The sequence below is a fragment of the Coptis chinensis genome, chromosome 4 (assembly GCF_015680905.1).
Source record: "Coptis chinensis isolate HL-2020 chromosome 4, ASM1568090v1, whole genome shotgun sequence".
NCBI classification, from domain to species: Eukaryota; Viridiplantae; Streptophyta; class Magnoliopsida; order Ranunculales; family Ranunculaceae; genus Coptis; species Coptis chinensis.
In genome coordinates, this window is record NC_141459.1 from 74,444,439 (window position 1) to 74,466,783 (window position 22,345).

General features: G+C 36.8%; 1 protein-coding gene and 1 non-coding gene across 2 annotated transcripts; both read left to right on the plus strand.

Annotated features, from left to right (window-relative positions):
* Positions 1 to 3,741: 3,741 nt before the first annotated feature.
* Positions 3,742 to 21,880, plus strand: LOC147504782 (RNA-binding (RRM/RBD/RNP motifs) family protein). Its single transcript, XM_086557521.1, has 17 exons — positions 3,742 to 4,276; positions 4,349 to 4,446; positions 4,515 to 4,648; positions 4,916 to 4,999; positions 5,118 to 5,196; positions 6,106 to 6,239; positions 10,748 to 10,887; positions 14,740 to 14,790; positions 14,873 to 14,955; positions 15,052 to 15,106; positions 15,189 to 15,300; positions 16,282 to 16,780; positions 16,857 to 17,070; positions 17,165 to 17,235; positions 18,377 to 18,545; positions 18,632 to 18,761; positions 20,878 to 21,880. Exons 1-17 carry the CDS (start codon positions 4,178 to 4,180, stop codon positions 21,576 to 21,578), a joined length of 2,853 nt encoding a protein of 950 aa, XP_086413647.1. The 5' UTR covers positions 3,742 to 4,177; the 3' UTR covers positions 21,579 to 21,880.
* Positions 19,100 to 19,204, plus strand: LOC147504783 (U6 spliceosomal RNA). Its single transcript, XR_015194108.1, has one exon. It is a non-coding gene; the product is annotated as a U6 spliceosomal RNA (small nuclear RNA).
* Positions 21,881 to 22,345: the final 465 nt, after the last annotated feature.

The following is a 22,345-nucleotide window of genomic DNA, read 5'->3' on the forward strand; positions in this document are numbered from 1 at the left end:
TTGTTGTAAAATGGCCTCTACCTTTTTGTGAGGGATTCATTAGGGTTTTAAGCTCGGGATCTGATTTAACCTCAAACATACCGGTAGCCTTAATCTGTTGAAGAAGAACTAGCGAGCGGGAGTAATCGTCACTACCCCCCAATTATTATTACGCTTTAATACGATATTCCAAAATTTATATGCCTCTCGGTGCTCCTTTACTTAGGAAACTACCCCCATTCATTATGTCTAGGACTTCTTTATGGTGGTGTAGAAGTCCTTTGAAAAGGCCACGAACTAACGTGTCTTTTGCTAGGTGATAGTGTGGACACTCTATAAGGAGATCGGTGAAATGATTCCAAGCCTCCAAATGATTCATGAGGATTATGTCGAAAGAAGTGAATCTTGGAAAGCATTTCATCCGTCTTTAGGGGTGGGTAAAAATGTTCCATAAACAAACAACAAGTTTGGCCCACGAAGTCTGAGAATTAAGCTTTGGGCAGCGCTTAACCAAGACGCCGCTTTATCGGCTAAGGTGAAAAGGGAATACCCTCAATTTAATTTGTTCCGCACCAACCGTAGGATGGTGGAATGTTATAAGGACTTGGTCAATCCTATGCATAAGCCGATAAGGTTTTCATGGTCTAAACCATGAAAAACGGGTAACAAATTAAATATATTTGGGGGATGCGGAAATCCCCACCGGGTTTGCTAGAACGATGCAAGATTTAGGGCTATCGCCGAGGCTTTATAAAAGTCGAGAGAGGAGTCTCTCTTTCTTCATCCATAATATCGGTGGTGTGTGTGAAAAATAGTAGCTAGAGGTGTAGTGGGTGGAAAACTAGATAGACTTGTTTGTTGACGCTGCCGTGTAATTACGTTAGTTGTTTTTCTTCCACCGCACCTTAATCTCATGCAAGACTAAGTCGAACTTAACTAAACATGCAACACTCCAAACAATTCGATATACTAGTAGAAACCTCTAACCGGAGATCACGAGGTGTGGAAGAAAGGAATACGATTAGGCCTTGCTTTTCGCTTATAAATAGCGTCTTGTTTACGCGTGTTCGTGTATATAACAAGTTAAAACACCGAAAAACTTGAAAAATCGAAATTCAAACAAACCTGTGGAAATCCGCAAATTTCAAATGCTTTGAAGCTGGTGAAGCTGAAGCGCAAATCGTTCCAAGATAACTTAGCTGGTCGCTCGGTATGGGCGGTCGCTCCGCGTAATTTTTTTTGAACTTTTCAATCTTTGAAATGAACAACCACAGTATGAATCAAACAAGGGTGGGTGGGTAAAATGAGACTTAAAAATGACTAATTATACTATAAAAACAATGCTAAAGTGAAACTAAGATGGCAGCGGCGCCATTTGATAAACGATAAAATGAATAGTCTACCTACGAAATGAGCGATGAACTCAAAACGTAAGTAAACTAAAAGATAGTTTACGTGTCTATATTTATCAAAGTTTCTACTCTCAATTCTATCGAAATAGAATGGAGTAGCAAATTCCTTCCACTCCTAGTTCTCTAGCATGGAATGTTTTCTAGTCTAAATAGTCGGTCTTAAGTCTAATGAGAGTTTTACGAAGGGGGAATTATACTACGATGCAATATGAAAAGCAATATGTTGAATGTCACTACGAAATATATAGAAATACTAATGTTCTTGAATCTAGATAAAGAATTAGAGGGGAATTGAATCCACCTCGAATCCAACTTAATCACCTAGAATAGACTGTTGTAATCCAATTCTTACGTTCTTACGGTAAGAATTGCTCGTTCTAATCCCTAATTAACATGGCATTTCTACCAATTATAACTAGCATGTGAGGTCGCCCACCCATTCTCATGGCGAAACACGACATTCTAGAATGGAATAGACTCTACAACAACTTCTACACTATATCTGACTAAGTTTTCATCAAGGCTTCATCAACCCCTCTAATGGAGGTTTTAGCCTTGATTCATCAAACCATCATTTCCCATTGAAATTGAATACAACATATTACAAAGATTCTAACTTTATGAAATTTAACTAAACAATAATCGAAATCTAATTAATAACTAAGAATTGAATGATAACAAGAATTGAAATTAGATCTAATAAATTCAAATGACAAAAATCGAAATTGAATAATAATAACTATTTTATTTATCTAATTAAATGACGAACAATCATTCAAGGAATTAAATAAAAACAAGATATGAAACTAATTAAATTAAACTAATTAAATCTAAGGAAAACTAGATCTAGAATTAATTAATGGAGGCTACTAATCTAATATTTAATCTAGGTCTAACTATCTACCATTAACAAAGAGTGAACCTTTGGTTTTTATACATTCAGATCCAAAAATCGTGCATGAGCTTAGATCCATGTTTCGGGACAGAGAATCAGGCTCAAAACCCAATTCTTTCTGTCCAAAAAGGCCTCTTCAGCTGCAGTTGGTTTCAACGGACTTTTCGTCCACTTCTACTCCTCTGATTGGATCAAGACTTGGACCATTAGAAATCTATTTCCGAGCCGGTCGTTTTGACATAAGGTAGACCCCATTCCGAGGTCTGAGTCCAAAGATACCTTCGAAGTTCTCAAGACTTGTGACTTGTGTCTTTGTTTACGCTTCGACTTTTTCGACTTTTGATCGGGCTTTAGAAAGGTTTTGTCTTCTTGAATCTTGGCCTTTAGTCACTTTTAACTCCTTAAGAGCGACCTTTGCTCCTTTATCTCACTAAAGTGGCATTTTTCGCATAAATGGACTTTGAAGCCCGAAATGCATAAAACACGTAATCGGTGTTAACTCTTAATTATTACTCACATAATTGGTCTAAAAGTATGACTGATACAGGGTTAAAACTACAGTTTTGGGCTCTTATCACTTGTTCACCCGGAATAGTAGTTTATGTTACTTTTTTGTTGCATTAACTTGTTCATCCGGTTTGTTCCAATTCTACCCTCGCAAATGTGTGGCTAGAAAACGCGTACATTATTAGTTTCGGTACATCTCGCGCACCATAGATTTAGTTATAAAAGTAAAGTTTTTGGATTAATTTATCACTAAAAATGTAAGAGTGGGAACTTAAAGTAAGAGTGAGAACATAAAGTACATAAAAAATAACAAAAGCCACAACTGAATTTCCATTTATTTTATTTATTTATTTATTTTGAACCGAATTTTTCAAAAATTCGCCAAAATCTGTATTATACGTTTCAAGGAAAAAATTCGCGAATTGTTTCAAATCTTTCAAACATTTTAAAGATTCGAAACTATTATATGTTTTGCTCTTCAAAAATTCGATTAGCGGAAACTGCTAAGAAGGACCCAGTTTATAGGAAATAGAAACCGTAATCGAGCCGAGATAACTTGATAACTGGTTACAAAGTGAACCGGAGAATCGGTTTGGATCGGTTCGGTTTTGAGATTTACGCCAACACATTCAATAAACAGAAAAGCAAGATAAAAACAAAAGACAAAAAAGTTAGATTTCAAATAAACTAGTATACTGCTATGCAGTGGGGAGTGAGCAGAAAGAGGGAGGAAAGAGTGATAAGGGAGAGGGAGAGATTGCAGTTGAGAGATTGAGAGGGCGTGGAGAGAAGAAGAACGAAGAGAAGAGATGAAGAATGAGAACAGACAGAAACCAACCAAATGATTTTTTGTCCACATACCCCCCCTCCTCCACTCGGCCAGAACATTCGCTCCGCTCACTTGAAAATAATGGAGACCTCTTATTAGTAAGAAATGGATCATTACTCAGAGAAATTAATAGAATCGCAATAATTGTCCAGAGCTAAAACAACCCTTTTGTCTTCATTCAATTCGCGATAGATGAACGCGTGTATGAGAAGAGAATATTGTTGTAAATGTGTTGTTAGATGGAATATAGATAAGGTGATTGAGTGATACTTTAATTTGTTGTTTTAAATGGGTTGTTGGATTGTGAATTTGTGTGAGAAGAGAAGTATGAGAGAGTAGGGAGCCGGGTGGGTGAGAAGAGAGATTAGAAAAGTAGGGTTTTGGTAGTTTAAACTTTGATTCATCAACAATTTATTGACAACATCAACCCCCACTTGCGTAACACGGGCCCACAAGTTATTATTACTATAGGCAGCCCGGTATTTCCATGTAGCAAAACTTTGTCGAGTAATAGTAAGTAGGGTTTAGGCAGTTTTTGGGTACAGAAAAATAAAAATGGTGAAGACGAAAAAGAAGGAACAAGAAAACCCACAGTCACACTCACCTTCCACAATCTTCGTTTCCAACTTACCCTATTCCTTCACCAACTCTCAGGTACGTACACCCACACTCTTTCTTTCTTTCTTTCTTTCAAGTGATTCAAATTCACGCGTGTCCAAATTTCAGCTTGAAGAAACATTTAGCGATGTGGGTCCCGTTCGCCGCTGTTTCATGGTCACTCAAAAGGGTTCCCATACACACAAGGGATTTGGCTTTGTTCAATTGTAAGTCACTGCTTTTACTTTTTATTTACCAAAATATATCGATTGATTTTTTGTTTTTGTTTTTCTAGTGCTGTTGCTGAAGACGCTGACCGTGCGGTTGAATCAAAGAATGGCGACTTAATTACTGGGAGGAAAATTAGAGTTAAACATGCTATGCATCGACCTCCAAATGAGCAACGCAGCAAGGCTAAAGCAAATCAAGGTTGTTATTATTCAAGTAATATTATTTTATATATAAGTTTCATTGACGATATTATAGATGGAAGTAATACAATATGAAATTAATTAATTGTATTGATCAAATATAAAGAAACCCGACAACAAAAGTAGTAAAAGTCATTAAGTCAAGGAGTAGGAGCTCATGTACCTCAAATAAGAGAATACAATATAGTTAACTCTGAGGCTCCACTTTATAATATGCCTGCCAGCCTAGTTTGTACTGATCTTTGCCATTCACGATTTCATGCAGATAGTATCAAGACAAAAGAAAATGAGGAAGTTGTTGGTACACCTGCAGTTGCTCCTGAACAAGCTCCAAAAACACGTGAATCAGGTTGCAATGCAATGGTCACTTTTACGAATCATGTTGTTGATGCGTTAATTGTCACTGTCTTCGGATCTGTTGATTTCACCAATTAACTATAGATGCTTGTTTTTATGGAAAATATCAGGGCAGTCTAAGGTAATCAGAAAAACAAAGACTCTCCCCATTGAACTTACTGATAAGGAGGACTGCTCAGAAAAGCAGAAGTAAGGAATCAATATCTTATTTTCTTGCTCTAGCCCCTATTTTAATTCATATACTTAGCAGTATTTTTCCATTTCATAAGTTTCTTACAAAGTTTATCGATTTCATATTTTTGATGAATAAGTTGTGTGCTAATAATAAATAAATAAAAATGTTATGCCCTTTGACATGTTGCACTAAAGCCTTAATGAAACTCATTTTCTTCAATTTCTACCCGTATTACATCTATACATCACGCTTTCCCCAATCCCCTTTTTCTGATAATTTTAACTAGCTAATGGGACAGGGAGTAATTCAAGAATTTTCCTTATCTGGTACAATCAGTAAAAGATTTAGGTTAAAGCAACAAGACCTGACCTTCCCCCCTCCTTGAATCCACAAGAGCACTTTGGCGTTAATGACAATGATTTTTTATTCAAAGTTCAGTTAGCAGAGAGTTTTGATTAGAAAAAAAAAATGAGAAGTCACGAGTTTATGCTATTACCTTGTACAGATGAGATTTATGTGGTTCTTGGTCTCAAGATCAGTGTCGTGCTTGTATGAAGTATTTGCTATGTCTAAAGAGTAATATAGTGTACCCTCAACTAACTAAGCTAACAATAGTCCATTTATATATATATAGGACATTCTATAATGAACAATAGTTTTGAATTTATTGCCCCCTTTGAATAGTAATATCTTTTCATTTTGGAGCATTCTACAATGTTGAAGTTATGTTGATCTACATAGGACTCTCTATACTTTGTAACCGATATTGGGATTTCAGACTCAGTATTCTACAAATCAAAAATTCAAAATGGATTATTAAAAATGCTTGGGTTGTATTTTTTTTTTTATATTGAACAATGATTTGAACCAAAGTTTTATGGATTCATCAGACGTGATTTTACACTTTTTCTGGTTTTCTAAAGGGTTGCTAGGACTGTCGTATTCGGTGGACTTCTCAATACTGACATGGCTGAGGAAGTCTTACGCCGTGCAAAAGAAGTCGGCACAGTATGCTCCATAACCTATACTCTCCCTAAAGAAGAGCTTGAACTCAATGGTTAGTGTATTGTCTTTGTTACTGATCCTCTTAGTATACTTTGTATCAGATAATATACGTAGGTTCGAATAGAATATGTGCATTAAGACATTATGTAAGATAATAGGTATTTGAGTATGTCCACGCTTCTTGGTCAAAATTTAGGAGAACTATGAAAGAATGGAGATACGTCTATTTCCTGTAAGTCTGTTACTGTAGCAGAACTGTTGTTGGTAAACTCCAAGAAGACAGTGGATGTGTGTGTACTGTATATGGGGTATGCTGGTGGTAATTGGAAAATGGTAAGCCTTCCGAGGAGTATGAAAACGTTTTAGTTTTGTGTGCAAGCATGTCTTGTCATACTCTATTGGAATGCTTCAAAGGAGAGAATATTCTGTATTCCTATTCGTCTAAAATGAACGAGATTTATCATTGTTTAATTTCCTGCAATGTAATATAAAACTCCTTACCCTTATGCTTTAGTTTTCGTTCACCATTTCCTGCTAAATTTATTCATTCTATACTATAATAAGTAAATACATGTTTGTTATATTTATGTATGCTGATCAAGGATGTACCAAGGATCCTTTTCCAAATTTTGATCATAACATACATGGTTCTGGTTAAAACCGTACCAAGTTGCAAATGAACATTAATTTTCTTTACTATAGCACTTGCGATCAATCAAGAAGAGAAAGAGTCGTCCTATGCACTGACATGAGTAAGATTTTCTACCAGCCACAACACAAAGCATTTACCTCATGGGTATGAACTTGCAGATTTTCTATAGTTATGTGTTCACATCTAAAAATATGAAAAATAGTAGCCAAGATTGAGAAGATCCAAGAAAATAAAAAGTATATGGAAGCACATATCAAAAGAGGAAAAAGAGTTGTACCTTGGTGAACTCTTCTTTATCTAATATGCCATATTACTATATTTTTTTGTTCCCGATTACTAAAACTGTCACTAAGCACTTGGTGAAGCTATCTTGAAGATTTATATGAGGGGAGGAAGGTAAGACATGGTTAAATGGGATAGGATTTGCTAAAGGAAGGAGGTTTAGGTTGCATTGACATCTTGCTCATGAACAAAACTTTACTAGCAAAATGGGTTTGAGATATGGTGAGGAGGATAACCATATATTATAGAGAGTGGTGGTGGATAAGTATGGAGAGGTGGTCATTGAAAGAACAAGAATCCCTTTGGGAGTGACTCTTTCGAGGAGCATTGCAAGTCGATGGGAGTACAAGATAAATATAAAAAAGGGTTAGATGCCCCCCCCCCCCATTACTAGTTACCAATTAGTGTTAGCCCGCCCCCCCTCATTTTCAAATATATTAGTGATACCCCCCCCATTTGTAAGATCAAACGGTCAAATTTCTTCATCTGAAAAAAAAAATAATCTCGTAGCCGTTGGATCTTGCAATTGGGGGGGATATCACTAATATTTTTGAAAAATTGGGGTAACACTAATTGCAACTATTAATGGGGGGATAAGTCTAACTAACCCTATAAAAAATGTGCAACTTTTCTACCCGTAACTAGGGAGACCATTACATTTTGGGAGGATGTTTGGGTGGGGGAAGCCTCACTTAAGGAGCAATTTAGTGAAATCTATAGCTTGGCGTGCAACAAGAAAGCCTTGATACAGATTTTTTGATGAGGAGTAATGGAGGGGTGGTGTGGGACGTGTCACTTAAATTAGACCATAATCATTGGGAGATAGAGAACTTCGAGACTTTTTTAGAGCCCATTTACCATGCAGGGAGTTGGGGAGGTAGACTCAAGGAAGTGGTTTTGGGAAGTGAAAGTTGTACCTTTTTTACTAGGTCTTGGCCTACTTTGCAACATCTTGATGCTACGGAGAGGTTTTTTATTTTTCCACAAAAGGATTTGAAGAAGTCTATCTTCTTCAAAGTGGCATTTTTTTTGTTAGCATACATACAATGATCAAAACCGTTGATAATCTTAAACGAAGGGGTATGAATCTTTCAAACCTTTGCACCTTTGCTCTCTTTGCAAAGGGTGGAGGAAAGTATTGATCATCTTTTTGCCAATAGTTCACTTGCGAGCGGAGTGGTGTTTGGTACTATTTATTTTTTGCATTTTATAAACCTTGGGATTCACCATTAATGTTAGAGAAGCCTTGGTGAAGGAATTAATCGCGGGTCCTTTGTCTAGCAAGTCAAAGTGGCCAGTGGATTATCTTCCTAGTGCGACTATGAGGACTTCATGGAAAGAGAGAAATTTGAGGATCTTTGAGCTGTTGAACACAAGGAGAAAGAAATTCACAAGATTGTAGACCAAGTCAAAGAAGTTTTGTTTGAGTGGGCTAGCGTGTGTTGAAGCTTCTGGGGACAATTAAAAGAATCCTCAAATCTGCCTTCACCAAACTTTTGTGAGGTGGACTATAACTAAAGTTTCAAAATTTTGAAAATTTGAAATTCCAACTAAAATGGAATTAACCAAATATCATTTAAGTTCTTCACCTTCTATCCAACCACCACCACCATCTTTACTACCCCACCTCCCAATCCTACATCTTTTTTTGGGTTTCTCTCATTTTCTAATATATCTATTTCTAATTAGAAAATTTCCGGAGTGAATTCAAACCGCATTGAAAAAATAATCAAGAAACTTAACCCCATTTTTCAGAGAAGTAAGGGAGTTGGTAATGGAGTTTGAAAATACAATTGGTGTTGAAATTGGAAAGTGTGGTTATAGTGAAATAATGGTGAGTGGGGGTTAAATTTCTTTTTTGAATTGTAGTATTAAGTTGTAAGTAACTAATAATGGTGGTCGAGGTGGTGGTGGTGGTGGTGGTGGTGTTGGATAGATGATGAAGAAGATGAAATATTGTGCATTGGATTGAGTTAAATTTTAATGCCCTAGATGCCGCCATGTGGTATATTAGAGTCTTGATTTTGGGCCACGTCATCACATTGTCCAACTAATTTATTTGATAATAGATACATCACCTAACTGTCCACGTAAGTCTACCGTTAGATTAATTTGACGGAATGCATCAATTGAAACAAATTGAAAGTTCCTTGTATTTTTTGGATATAAAAAATGTACGTTGAATTTTTTTGAAACAACATGCAAAGTTCGTTGTATTTTTTGGTCATTTTCTCTCGAATGAATTGAATTGAGTTTTATTGATTGAAAAAAGAGAGGTTATTGTCAGTTTTCTGACTATAACTTAAACTCGAATTTGTGAACATTATATTATTGGTTGTGAAGTCAAAATAAACCGAAAGATAGTAGTTTTTCCTGTCTTTGTATCCTCACATAAAAGTGTTAACAACCCTCAGTCGGAAAAGCATGCTGTGTGGTCACCGTTCCAAAAAAGGATAAAGGAAATGAAAAGAAAGGAAGAACTGGAAAGGGAAAAATAGACATGATAGTAATACAGTGGCACTGGCTCAAGTGCCATTTTCATCATTGATGGTACAAATACTTAGAGAATACCTTATTGCACTAAGCATCCTTATAATCTATACTATGTTAGCACGGGCTTAGCCTTTCTGTAAGGATAATTTATGGCAGTATTCATCAAGCACATTTATGAAATGGGTATAAACCAGGGGTGTGCACGGGTCGGTTCGGATTGGTTTTGATCAGAATCCGACCACCGAACCGACATGCTTGGTTTCACAGTTCACTCAACCGAAACCGACCCAAGAAGTATTGCAAACCGATCTGAAATTTTAGTTCGAATCTCGGTCGGTTTCTCATATCCATACAAATTTCAAATAAAAAAAATTAAAACAAGAAGAAATTCGGGAAAAAAGATGTTTTAATGCTTATCCTTCTTTCTTATTCTTGGATTTGAAAACTCAAAATCTTAAGAACAAAATATGTTTTTTCACAACTCAATAAACTGTCTATGTTTGTGAGTTGGTGAGAAAGAGATTTAGATGTAGAGGTTAGAAGCAATGAGGGGAAATTAGTTGGGGAAGGAGGAGTGGTGGTGACGGCTAGGAATAAGAACATGAGAATGTAAGGGTTTCATTTATGTTTTATTTTAAGATCTAACGGCTAAGGTGAATTGTCAGCATCTAATGGTCAACAACTTTAAAAGCATTTATCAAACCCTATGTAGCGGTTCGGGTCGGATATTACATGTTATAAATTTTGGATACCGAAATCTGAACCGACCCAGTAGGTTACTCATCTTTTCGAACCGAACCGAACCGGTTATTATAAAAACCGAACCAAAACTGCCCGGTTAGGTTCGGGTCGGTCGGTTTAGTCGGTTCAGCTGGTTTTTTGCACACCCTTAGTATAAACGGTATATGCGAAGACATCAGTGGGTCCTCAAAGGGTGCCTTATGTTTTTCTGGTGAGTTGGTGAAACCAGGTGCCATGTTTTATTTAATATTAGGAGCGGAACAATTCTGTTAAGAACGGTTGCTTCTAAGCACCCCTTATTATTTCTTGGCCGGTACACCCCTACTAATTAAACCAGGACCATGAATATGTAATCAGCAACTAACATAGTTATGGTTATGACATTCCTCCAGGGCTTGCTCAAGATGGATGCAGAATGGATGGTGCAGCTGTACTATATGAGAGTGTTAAAGCAGCACGTGCTTCTGTTGGTGTGTTACATCAACAGAAAGTAAAGGGTGGGCTTGTTTGGGCTCGCCAGTTAGGTGGTGAGGTATATTGTTGACATATAGTTTGTTACATCGACAATGTCAATAGGTTATTGATACTTTTTATCTGTAAGTTCAAAACAACTACATGTTACTGAGCAAAAAACTGAAGAAGGTTCAAAAGTCAAAACTACCTGTTATCTTGATAACCTATTAGTACATTTTAATTACTTAATTGTCTGGTCAAGGAATCAAATACATAATATGTCAGAGGGGATATAACCTTTTTATTTATTTAAAAGATATTGAATTGATATAATATGAAAGACTATTGATCATGGACCGCCCAATTACCCAACTACCCCTACCTAAGCACAAAAGAAAAGATACAGACAAGAACAAGGATGGAAGAAAGAAAGCCAAAATAAAAATAAAAATCTGAATCCGAGATACCACCACCAAGGTTGTTATGATATCATAGCAGCAGCGAGTCAGCAAGCATATCTAATTTAGCAGTTATTATCTTGGGAGGCTGAGAATTTGTCAGCTTGCATATCTTTCTATTATTTTCTAAAACGTCTTCTCTTTTTTCTCTTTGATCACACCCTTGCCCTCATTGTTGACATTGATATGTATAAATAAGAGACCAGGGAAGTACTGTATTCAAATGCCAAACTACAGTAGTAGTCATCATGGCACTTTTATGAATTGTTTGCACATTAAGTGCTAATATTCTTTCACACCCTTAATCATTATATATTTGTGCACACGGGGTTCAAGATGGCGTTTGATGCAACGAATTCTTTTGAAATACCATGTGTTTAAATAATTGTGAGTTTTGAATTTTTTTGGATTTATAATCTCTGTTGATATCATGAAATTCCAGTGGACTAGAGATCATCACTAGGATATCTAAAGAATGTTTCTGATGTATCTTGTTGGCGGAAGCTTCAACAATGGATGAACATCAATAAGATTTAATAAAACAAATACCTAAATCTAGGGTTTAAACCTTCAAACATGAAGAACAATTCACAAAGAATTAATAATCAATAATAACCAACCCAACAATGAAGGCCTAGATGTCTTTATATAAGAAAACAACTACTAAACCTAATTGGAAACCAAATATAAAACCATCCTAAATCCTTATCCTAATTAAATTAGGAGACCAAATAAAATAGAAACTACTAATTAATTAACTAATTTAGAAACTTCCATGCTCATGCATCAATCTCCCCCGCTTTAAACAAACTCGTCCTCGAGTTTGTTCTCTTGAAAATCTTCATACCCGCAAAAGTTCTTCATAATCAAATGCGGCACCCTCCTCGGGTTGCAGAAAATTCGGCCTCGAATTTTGGCTTTGTATTGGCTTTCAAACGGAATCAAGTACCATAATGCTATTATGGTGTAATTCTAGGAATAGTTGGTAGGTGGTTCCATTCATGATACAAGCACCAAAGGAACTTGTTCGTGAACCAAGAAATATTCTTTTCCTGAACCAACACAAAAGGATCCACATACTGGTTGAAAGTAACTTCTGGAATTGGATCAAATAATTGGCGGGCATGAGGCAAAAGTTCCTTGGTAGTGAATTGGTTCTCCTCATCATCAATAGTAGTTTCCTGTGCTGGAAATTTCACGTAACTGCCATTTTCCGCTTTTTCTATGCACGTATATGCACTATAAGGCAGTATGACCTAAGCATCATCGTCAACTCGTCTTTCACTAACAACAATGAGCAAGTTGTTCTAAACCTCACCCAAGTCTTGATGGCCATCGTTAGTTGGTAGGAAAATGGGACCTTTGGAAACATTATTTGGTTTTGCGGGTCTTATAGTTGAAACTAGGTGTGCAAATAGTGGTGGCAGAATACCATGACAAACTTGGTGTAGTGGTGGCGGTGGTGGGACTGGCTTGGTCTTCTCACCCTTTTCTCCTTCAACTAACTTTAGTTTTGGAAACATGATAACCCCGACAACATTAATGGATAGAATAGCAATAGACAGTGGTGAGCACTGCTGCTGGTTTGAATTAACGTCCTCCACTGTCGGTTGCCGGCATTGATGTTGCTGATTTTGACAGAAAGGTGTTTGTTGTAAAGGCTTGTCGTCATGGCCATGGGGATGCTGTAGTTCTGTTTCCATAAGACTGAAGGGAAACCTATTGTTAAAACCAGAGTTCCAAAGAGAAGGTTCATTGAAACAATGACCAATTGGCGAAGCAACAAATGCGACGTTAGTCTGTTTAGCTGCTGGATGTTGACTTAGCAGATTTCCCGTTGACAATTTCTGCCTGCCCTGCTTGTCTTCTCTCAAATTTTCTGGCCTGTTCTCTTCTATTGCGCTCCCATATTCACTTTCTAGTGCTAAAAGATCAATATGGAGTTGGGGTGGTGGGCTTTGAGCATGGGGTGATGGGCGGTGATAACTTAGACCATGTTGTAGGCTTGGAGCAACTAGTGGGGTGGGCTTGTCGCATAGGGTTTGAGGAATAGGTTGTGAACAGGATGATAGGTAGGCGTTTTGAAACAAAAGGTGTTGACGTTGCCGTTCACTTTCATAGGATTAAGGTGGAGGAATTTCCCAAGCAGGTTCATCACAATGGCGAGGTTTTCTTACTTTAGATGACTTACTAAGTTGATCAAGAAGAGAAGGTGATGGAGTTCGTTTGACCAACAAAGGTAAATTTTTTTTTGTGGTGGTGGTAGTGACAATTTTTAAGAGGGGAAATATCATCCCTCTTTGTGTGGTCAGAATCGAAATCATACATCAATTCGTGGGAGGAAAAATCGCATCTCTTCTCTGACTTGAATTTTTGTCGCAAACTAACAACCGGTGATGGAGGAGGGGAAGGAAGTTCATACTTTCTTGAAGAAGTAAAACTTTCGCGGCGGCTGCAATCCATATCGTAAGTTCTCCCATAATTGTGATCGGTATGGTACTTCGACCCATGGAAACTTCGATGATCGAGCGGCGTCGGTGTTGACTCTCTTCTACTTCTCATACGATATTCCATGACAATTAACCAAGAAAATTGAAGATTTTTTTTTCCCACCGTGAACAGTAACCCGCGGTGAATAGTACTCGTGAACAGTGTTTCTTGGAAAAAAAAATTCCCAAAAATTGATTGGCTCTTGATACCAAATTTGATATATTTTGTTGGCGGAAGCTTCAACAATAGATGAACATCAATAAGATTTAATAAAACAAACACCTAAATCTAGGGTTTAAACCTTCAAACACGAAGAACAATTCACAAAGAATTAATAATCAATAATAACCAACCCAACAATGAAAGCCTAGATGTCTTTATATAAGAAAACAACTACTAAACCTAATTGGAAACCAAATATAAAACTATCCTAAATCCTTATCCTAATTCAATTAGGAGACCAAATAAAATAGAAACTACTAATTAATTAACTAATTTAGAAACTCCCATGCTCATGCATCAGTTTCTGTTAGCTGATTATGATTGGTAAGAATATGAAATAGACGATATTGATTTTCTCGTCAGTAGCTGAGTGGTTGATGTCAACATAACAAAGTGAGGAAATACCCAAACGTTAGAATAACAAACACAATCCTTGTCACTCATTTTAATTCATAAACTAGTCAAAGCTGACATGGACTGGGTAGGTGGATCAATCATGTGGAGTCAATGAACATCCACACTTTTTAAGAGTGCGAAAAAAGCGAACTTCAGAATAGATAATGTGCTATGTTTGATGTTTTTATCTCTTATCATTTATTTATTTGCTTTGCAATTTGTCAATTTCTTGAGAAGCGGCATGGAGAGATACGTCAGTGGAAATTGAATTCCTGTTTCAATTGTTTACCTGTATTGGTTTTAATGTATTTACTATCTGAACAGTGCTCCTTTTCCCCACTTCTTCTGTATTTTTTATTGACCAGGGTTCCAAGACTCAGAAGTGGAAACTGATAGTTCGAAATCTTCCTTTCAAGGTTTTGTATCAAACAATAAACCTCACTACACTTGTTTTCTGTTGGTGGGCCGACTTATCCATACTGTAAAACATTAATGCAGGCGACAGTTAATGAGATCAGAATTCTGTTTTCATCAGCAGGTTTTGTATGGGATGTTTTTATTCCAAACAATTCCGAGACAGGGTATATGCCTAAGATCAGAACCTTTATTTCTTTTTTCAAAGTTGTTTGATGTAGTGTGTGAGTTTGCCCTCTCTAATCAACAGTTTCTCTTTGCAGATTGTCTAAGGGCTTTGGATTTGTTAAGTTTACATGCAAGAAGGATGCGGAAAATGTATGAGTGGCTGTTATTGATTTAAACTTTGACTTGTAAAGGCTTTAGTTCTTCTAACAGTTTGGTGTTACTGTTTCTATAGGCCATTCAAAAGGTTAATGGACAAACATTTGGTAAAAGACCCATTGCTGTTGATTGGGCAGTTCCAAAAAAATTATTTACTGCTGGTGCTGATACTGTCGATGTACCAAAAGGTGATCAATTACCTTTCTTTTAGTCTCTTTTTTTATTGTCTTCTTTTAAGACTATTCTAGGATTAGGACATTAACTGTATAGTCTGTCTTTCAGTTCCAGACACATTAACTTACGTATGGTACGTATCATACTCTTAAGTGTTTGGATATTTACAAAACAAACTGATTCTCTGTCAAGACATGCCACATTTTTTTATGGGAATCGACCATATACAGATTTTGTTGTGAAAGATAGGGATAGGGAGAGACTACAAAAAATACCACTTACGAAGGGCCTGCGTCTGCACTTGATGGTCAAGTGAGAAATGGTTAAGTAATGATAGGGCTCTTCGAATGGACTATTCTATCAGTTATAAAAAGTTAAAAATGATTTTTTTTTCTCGTGGTATTCCTTTATGTACTTGTAGGGAGAGGTCCTATCAGGTCTGTCAGTCTGTATGGATATTAGAAAGTGGATTGAAAGTCTACGTGAGAAATTGACGCTTTATGCAGAGAGGTCTTCAATGGACTGGAACCATCTGATTTTAGAGAGGAGGACTTGTTGCTCCCACTAGAAACATAGCTTCTTTTTCTACTGTGCTTTGCCTTATTGTTTGTTTCTCTAAGCATGATAAGCAAGAGGGTCGGTTGTTTCTCTAAGGATATGAGGAATGGTTGTCCTTCAAGGTTGTTTCTTTGGTCAAGCTTATACTGACGTTCTTCCAGATTTTCACCACATGGTCACACAATAAGCCAATAGACATACAGTTTCTACTGGCTGTTTGATGAGATGGTGTTTCTCATGCTGCGTTTGCTTTGCTTTTTATTTCCCTACCTACTACAGTTTTGATCTTTTTTGAAGTTGCAGTTCATCTGTATAGTCATTGCGTTATGCTGAATGGTTTAATGTTTAATATATATCAGTATAATGAAACTGATATGGTGCTTTATGTTCTTTTCCTTTTTTATTTACATTTGACGATGAAGCTTCTCTTTACACAGGGCATGGGAGTGACACAGCATTTGAGAGTGACACGAGTGATACCTGTAGTGATGATATGGAAGACGATAGCGCTGATGGTGATGGGACATCACCACCCTTTCATGCAGAAGATAGTGTTCCAGAAGATGCTAATGCCACCGACAGTGTAGAAGTACCCAATAACAAAGTAGATTTGGAAGAGGAGACGAACATTGCAAGAAAAGTTCTTAACAATTTAATGGCATCCTCTGCAAAAGAAGTACCACCTGCTATTGGTGTAGATTCCTTGTTGCATCAAAATGATGAAAGCATATCTACCGAGTCTGTAAAGCCCAGACCCGAGAAATACAGGAAAACTGAATCAACAATTTTCGAGCAGAACAAGGAAGATAATGATTTGGAGACAACAGTTTTCGTAAGCAATCTTCCATTTGATGTTGACAGGGAGGAGGTGAAACAACGGTTCTCTGTTTTTGGAGAAGTGCAGTCCTTTATCCCCGTTCTTCATCAAATTACCAAGTAAGGATATAGCTTTCTAGAATGTGCATCAACGTTCTTATCCTTTTCCGTCATATAAATTTGCTTTTGTGGGCAGGCGACCTAGAGGAACTGGATTTCTAAAGTTTAGTATAGCATCGGCGGCTGATGCTGCTGTTTCAGCTGCAAATGCTACATCTGGGTTAGGCATTTTTCTGAAAGGCAGACAGCTAACTGTTTTGAAGGCTTTGGATAAGACATCAGCGCATAATAAGGAAGTAGAAAAGACCAAAATTGTTGATACTGACCAACGAAACATTTACCTGGCAAAGGTATGGACTTTTATTTCCCGGTCATGTTGTTTTATATGGTACTTCCTCTTATTTTAGTAGACTTAAAGTCCATGCATGTTTTCTTTATCAACAGGAAGGCATCATTGTTGAGGGTTCATCAGCTGCTGATGGTGTTTCAGCAAGTGATATGTTAAAGCGCCAAATGTAAGTAATTCTAAAACACTCATCTAAATCCAAAATGAAAGAAGTTATTCCTCAGTCTTTGTGTTTAATACATGTTGATTCTATTGGTACCATTCTGTGTGTTTTTCATAGGAGACACTTGGTATTTGGTCATTGTCACTTTGACTGATAATTGAAATAACATTATTCTTGATGAACTACCATAGTTTCTCATGCTTTATTGGAGTGTCACATCCAAAAGTGGCATGCAGTTCTGGCAACAAAATTGCTCAAGTTGTTTATACAAACGCTCTGATCCTATGCCTCAGGAATCACAGATCCTTTTCCTTTCATTAAGATAGAACTGCTTATTTCACTCTCACTCAAATAGAATAATGCTTTAAGGGAATGATTCCTCGGTTAGTTTGTTTTACTTGTCATTCAGTAACCATTACATTAATTACATTCATAAAGTATTGTGACAAAGGGGGTACTCTAATCCAGTGGGCAATGTGATATGCTCTCGTCTTATAGAGAGCCTGTAATGTTTCACAGTTGCACTCCAACTTGTGGATGGTGATCTTTTGACATAGGGGGAGATAAGAAACTATTGTGTATATGGCGGAATGGCTGAGAGATTCACTTACTGAAGGAGAAAGAAAGAGAAGCTGACCAAATCTTTTATTATCCCTGGGAATCACTTGTCTTCTATATGAGAAGGCTGATTTGGTGGTTCAGGTGTAATTTGACATGGTAAACTCGTTGAGCTTCTTAATTATCCTTTAAATGTGAATGAAGTGTCGACTATGATGAAGTAAGGCACTATTGACAGGCTTTGGGGTTAACATTTCTACCTTTGTATACCGTACTAGCAGCTGACTGAAAGCCATCTAAAGTGTTACCAAATGAGAAATTAGAAGTTATAAAAAGCTTAATACTCTTGATTATGTAGCTCGCTGAACATCCTAGTAGAGCTGTGTGAGTGTTATTACGGATTAGCATGTTCTCCTTGGTTATCAATTGTTTTAAATTCAGAAAGCCATAGATTGTGCTTTCTCCTAGAAAATTTCAGGTGATATAGTCGCAATGTGTCAGAATTAATTCATCCTCTACCCTTTTTACGCCTCCTGACCAGCAGTATTCCTGTCAAAGTTGGATGAGTTAGCTATCTGTTGGTTTACAGGTTGGAAAAGAAAAGGACTACAAAACTTCAATCTCCAAATTTTCATGTCTCTAGAACTAGACTGATGATCCACAACTTGCCAAAATCAATGACGGAGAAGGAACTTAAAAAGCTCTGCGTAGATGCAGTTCTTTCTCGAGCTAGCAAGCAAAACCCTGTGATTCGCCAGGTAAGTTACACTTCAATAGTAGTAGGATCAGAATTTTTTTGTGCAGTCTTGAGATTGTTTTATTGACTTCATTTCTGTATATCCAGATAAAGTTTTTGGACAATTCAAAGAAAGGAAAGGTTCCATCGAAGAACTATTCACGTGGGGTAGCTTTTGTGGAGTTCACAGAACACCAGCATGCACTTGTGGCCCTGAGAGTTCTTAACAATAATCCTGGTAATCTGCTTTCCTATTGACTGATGATATATCAAGTTTGTTTTTTTTAATTCTCATTTCATTTGGTCATTGGTACATCTTTGCATTTGTTCATCCTATTAATACTTTATCATAGTTGTATGTTGCACACACAACTTTACTTGTGTCAACTTTGCATTATATAGAATTATATGATGTCAAGATTTGATTTCTTTACAGTTGGGCTTAGTAAAGAACTTTTATAATAGAGTAGAAGGGTAGTGTCAAGGAGGAGCTCTAGGCACATACCACAAAATAGAAGCCTGACCTCTGTATCATGACAATACAACATTTCCCTACCCGAAGATAATGTCTTATTTGTCCCTTCTGGGACATTTGTCAAAAGTGGAAAGGCACTGAGAAGATTAGCATGCCCAAAGGGGGCCAGGATGACATGCACAAATTGAGAAATGTTTCAATTTTTTCTTTAAAAAAAGATAATGTCTTCAAACCTTAGATCTCTGAGCAAGGGGTGCACAGATGCTCATTCAATCAATGACTTAATAAGTTAATATTAAAGCTTTATTTTTTTATATTTATACATTTAGTTTATAGTTTAAATTGCTCAAGTGAAATGTCGTTGATATAATAGTATTGCACAAGGCACATAAAATGGGGTAACTCGGCATTTTCATCTAATGCGAAGACATGGCAACTAGGTTGGTACTCCCACCTCAGCCTTTTAAAAATGGGTTTCCTACATCCGCGTCAAAATAGTCTTCTTTTACCTCAAGAGCTTTTGTTGCAGTTTTTTAATGCTCCAAGATTCTCTTAGTTTTTCCTTTCATAAATAAGTATCACAAGATTCCTAAATACTCTTTTAAAGATTTGGTAGAATAACTGTTGAAGATCCAACTGATTTTGTTAGCTTCTTAACAGTGAAAAACTCTTGCCTCCTTGAATTTATTGTAATAATAAAAACGTACTCTTTCTGAGTAATTTTTATTTTATATTAGATATAGATTGGTATACATTACATATACCTTCGTTTAGGTGGTAGTTTTAACTGGTAACTGTTTTCTGTGTATGCCCCCATTATTGAGTATAAGAACATTAAATAAGTTACTAGTGATGCGTTGTGTCTGCATGGATGGAAGAACCCACGTTCTAATAATTTGTAAGATCATCTGCTAATAGCAGTCAAGTAGGAAGTTTGTAAGTCACATTGGTACGTCAGCAAAAAGATTCACACGAGAATTAGAAGTAGCTTTATGCTGAGTGGGGAACCAGAAAAGGTTTATTCAGATTAGGAGAATCATTATAGCTATAGAATGGGCTGGGCTATAACAAGGTAGAATAGGGAAAAAATCTTAAAGAAAATCACTTATAATACACGAAGCAAATTGCTGTAGCATATCACAGGTCCTGGTTAATGGTGTGCAAATATGTGCTTAACTGGGGGAGCAAAATTCTGAGAAGAGAATCTCAAAAGAAAAATATAACTAGACGCAGCTAAGATTCAGAGTCAACTGCAGATATAGATGAAAGGATAAACTACTGTTTTTTAACATTTTTTTTTTTTTTTTCCACTAAACACACAATATCCTAGTCATCGGGTTATGCCCACGTGTACAAGGGTGAGAATGTTAGTTGACCAAGAGTACAATGTGTTTTAAGCTGTGAAATTTTAACAAGAGGGAGAATGTTAGTTGACCAAGAGTACAATGTGTTTTAAGCTGTTAAATTTGTGCAAGGGGGAGAATGTTAGTTGACCAACAGTACAATGTGTTTTATCCTAGATGAAAAATAGGTAACTTATTCTTGTGGAAAAAATGATAGGGTGGTTTACTTGTTAGTTAAATTGGATATGACACATGGGATCTTGTGGTGAGGAAGCAGGTCCGCTATTTCTACTTGTATACATTTGCAAAACATAGTCGGAACGTGCGGTCTTATAAAGCCATGTAAAGTTGATTCTGTTTGATTTCATCAGTAATATGTGGTTTGGTAATTCCATTCGGTGTACTGGCCCATTTTGCAAGTGTTTTTAAGCATATCACCTATTTACTTGCCCAAAAAAAGAAAGAAAAAGAACCTTCCTATTTACTTCCTTTTTTTGATGGTTTAGTTTTGATTTTGTTTACTTTATCATGTGTAGAAACATTTGGTCCTGAGCATCGCCCTATTGTGGAGTTTGCTCTTGATAATGTTCAAACATTGAAGGTGCGGAAATTCAAGTTACAAGCTCAGCAGGACAACCATACTAGTGCAGAGGATGGACTTCAAAATACGACATCAGAAATTTCAGATACACGCCCAAATTACAAGGATAAGAATATAAATAGAAAAACCAAATCAAAGGGTCATGACATATCATCGGAGACATTGGTATCTAGTAAAGGAGATGAGGGAGAAGTGAAGTTCCCAAAGGGAGCCGCCAACAAAGACTTCTCAGCAAACAGGAAGCTGACAAGAGAAAGGAAGGGGAAGTTCATTTCCAAAGATAAAATTGTGGGTTCAAGTCGGAAACCAAACAGCAATGGAGAAGGTGCTGAGACCAATGTTGGAAAATCAGTCGCTGGTGCAAATGTTGATAATGGCATCCGTGAGTTGAGATCTAAACAAAACATGGGAGTGGATTTTAAGAAGAGGAAGTTAGATGATGTTATGGAATCCAAACAATGGGACAAAAAGAGTGTGAAGAAAAAAAAGACGAAATCTGCTTCAGGAAAAGAAGTGGTGGATAAACTTGATCTGCTCATAGAACAGTATCGATCTAAGTTTTCACAGAAGAAGCAGAATACAAGTGAAGGTGAAAAGCAAGGTTCTAGACAACTGAAAAGATGGTTTGAGTCTTAGTGTGCTGATAAAACAAGTTTTCTGTAGTATTTATTAGTCAGTCGTCGAAATTTTGTATACTAGTAACACTCATGGTCTCTTCTCAGTCAGAGTTGTGTTGCCTCAATTTTGACTCTGCGCCAGTCAGCACTCACAAGTGAGTTTTCTGCTTAATTTAATCTTAGATCATCGGCTAGACAGCACCGATGTTCTTTTTGATCTTAAGATCTCAAAAGTCCCTACTTTGTAATCTTTACAATTTTTGTGAGAATACTACCAGCATCTGGAATCTGGATTAATGTGAATCCCGTCAATCTGAACTATCTCTAGAATCATAAGTCTAGAAACCGTATTTTTGGCACGATAAATCCATTAGTCCATTATTTTTTATACTAGAAATGCCTCTTGGACGCATTTTTTGGCATTTGGCATGGATGCATATTGGCTTCACTTAAGTTGAGAACCCCATTAAGTAAGATAACTATTTCTAGTATATGTTTAATGTTTACCACTGTTGTAGGACTGAAATTTAAATGCTGGCTTATTCCTGATATGAAAACCAAAAAGTTTGTGACGCCTAGATAGATAAGATCAAATTGGAAAGCCTTAGCCATTGCCACCGTGAACTGGCAGACAAGATCCGGTTCTGGGATAACCTTATTTTTCACCTGGATATTAAGATAGCTCGGGCAATGAAGCAAGAAGTGATCCCAGTGAGCTCGGTTTAATAAGGATTCAGGAATTATCTTAAGACTTTTGGGAGAAGTGGGAACATTGAAAGGGTCTAA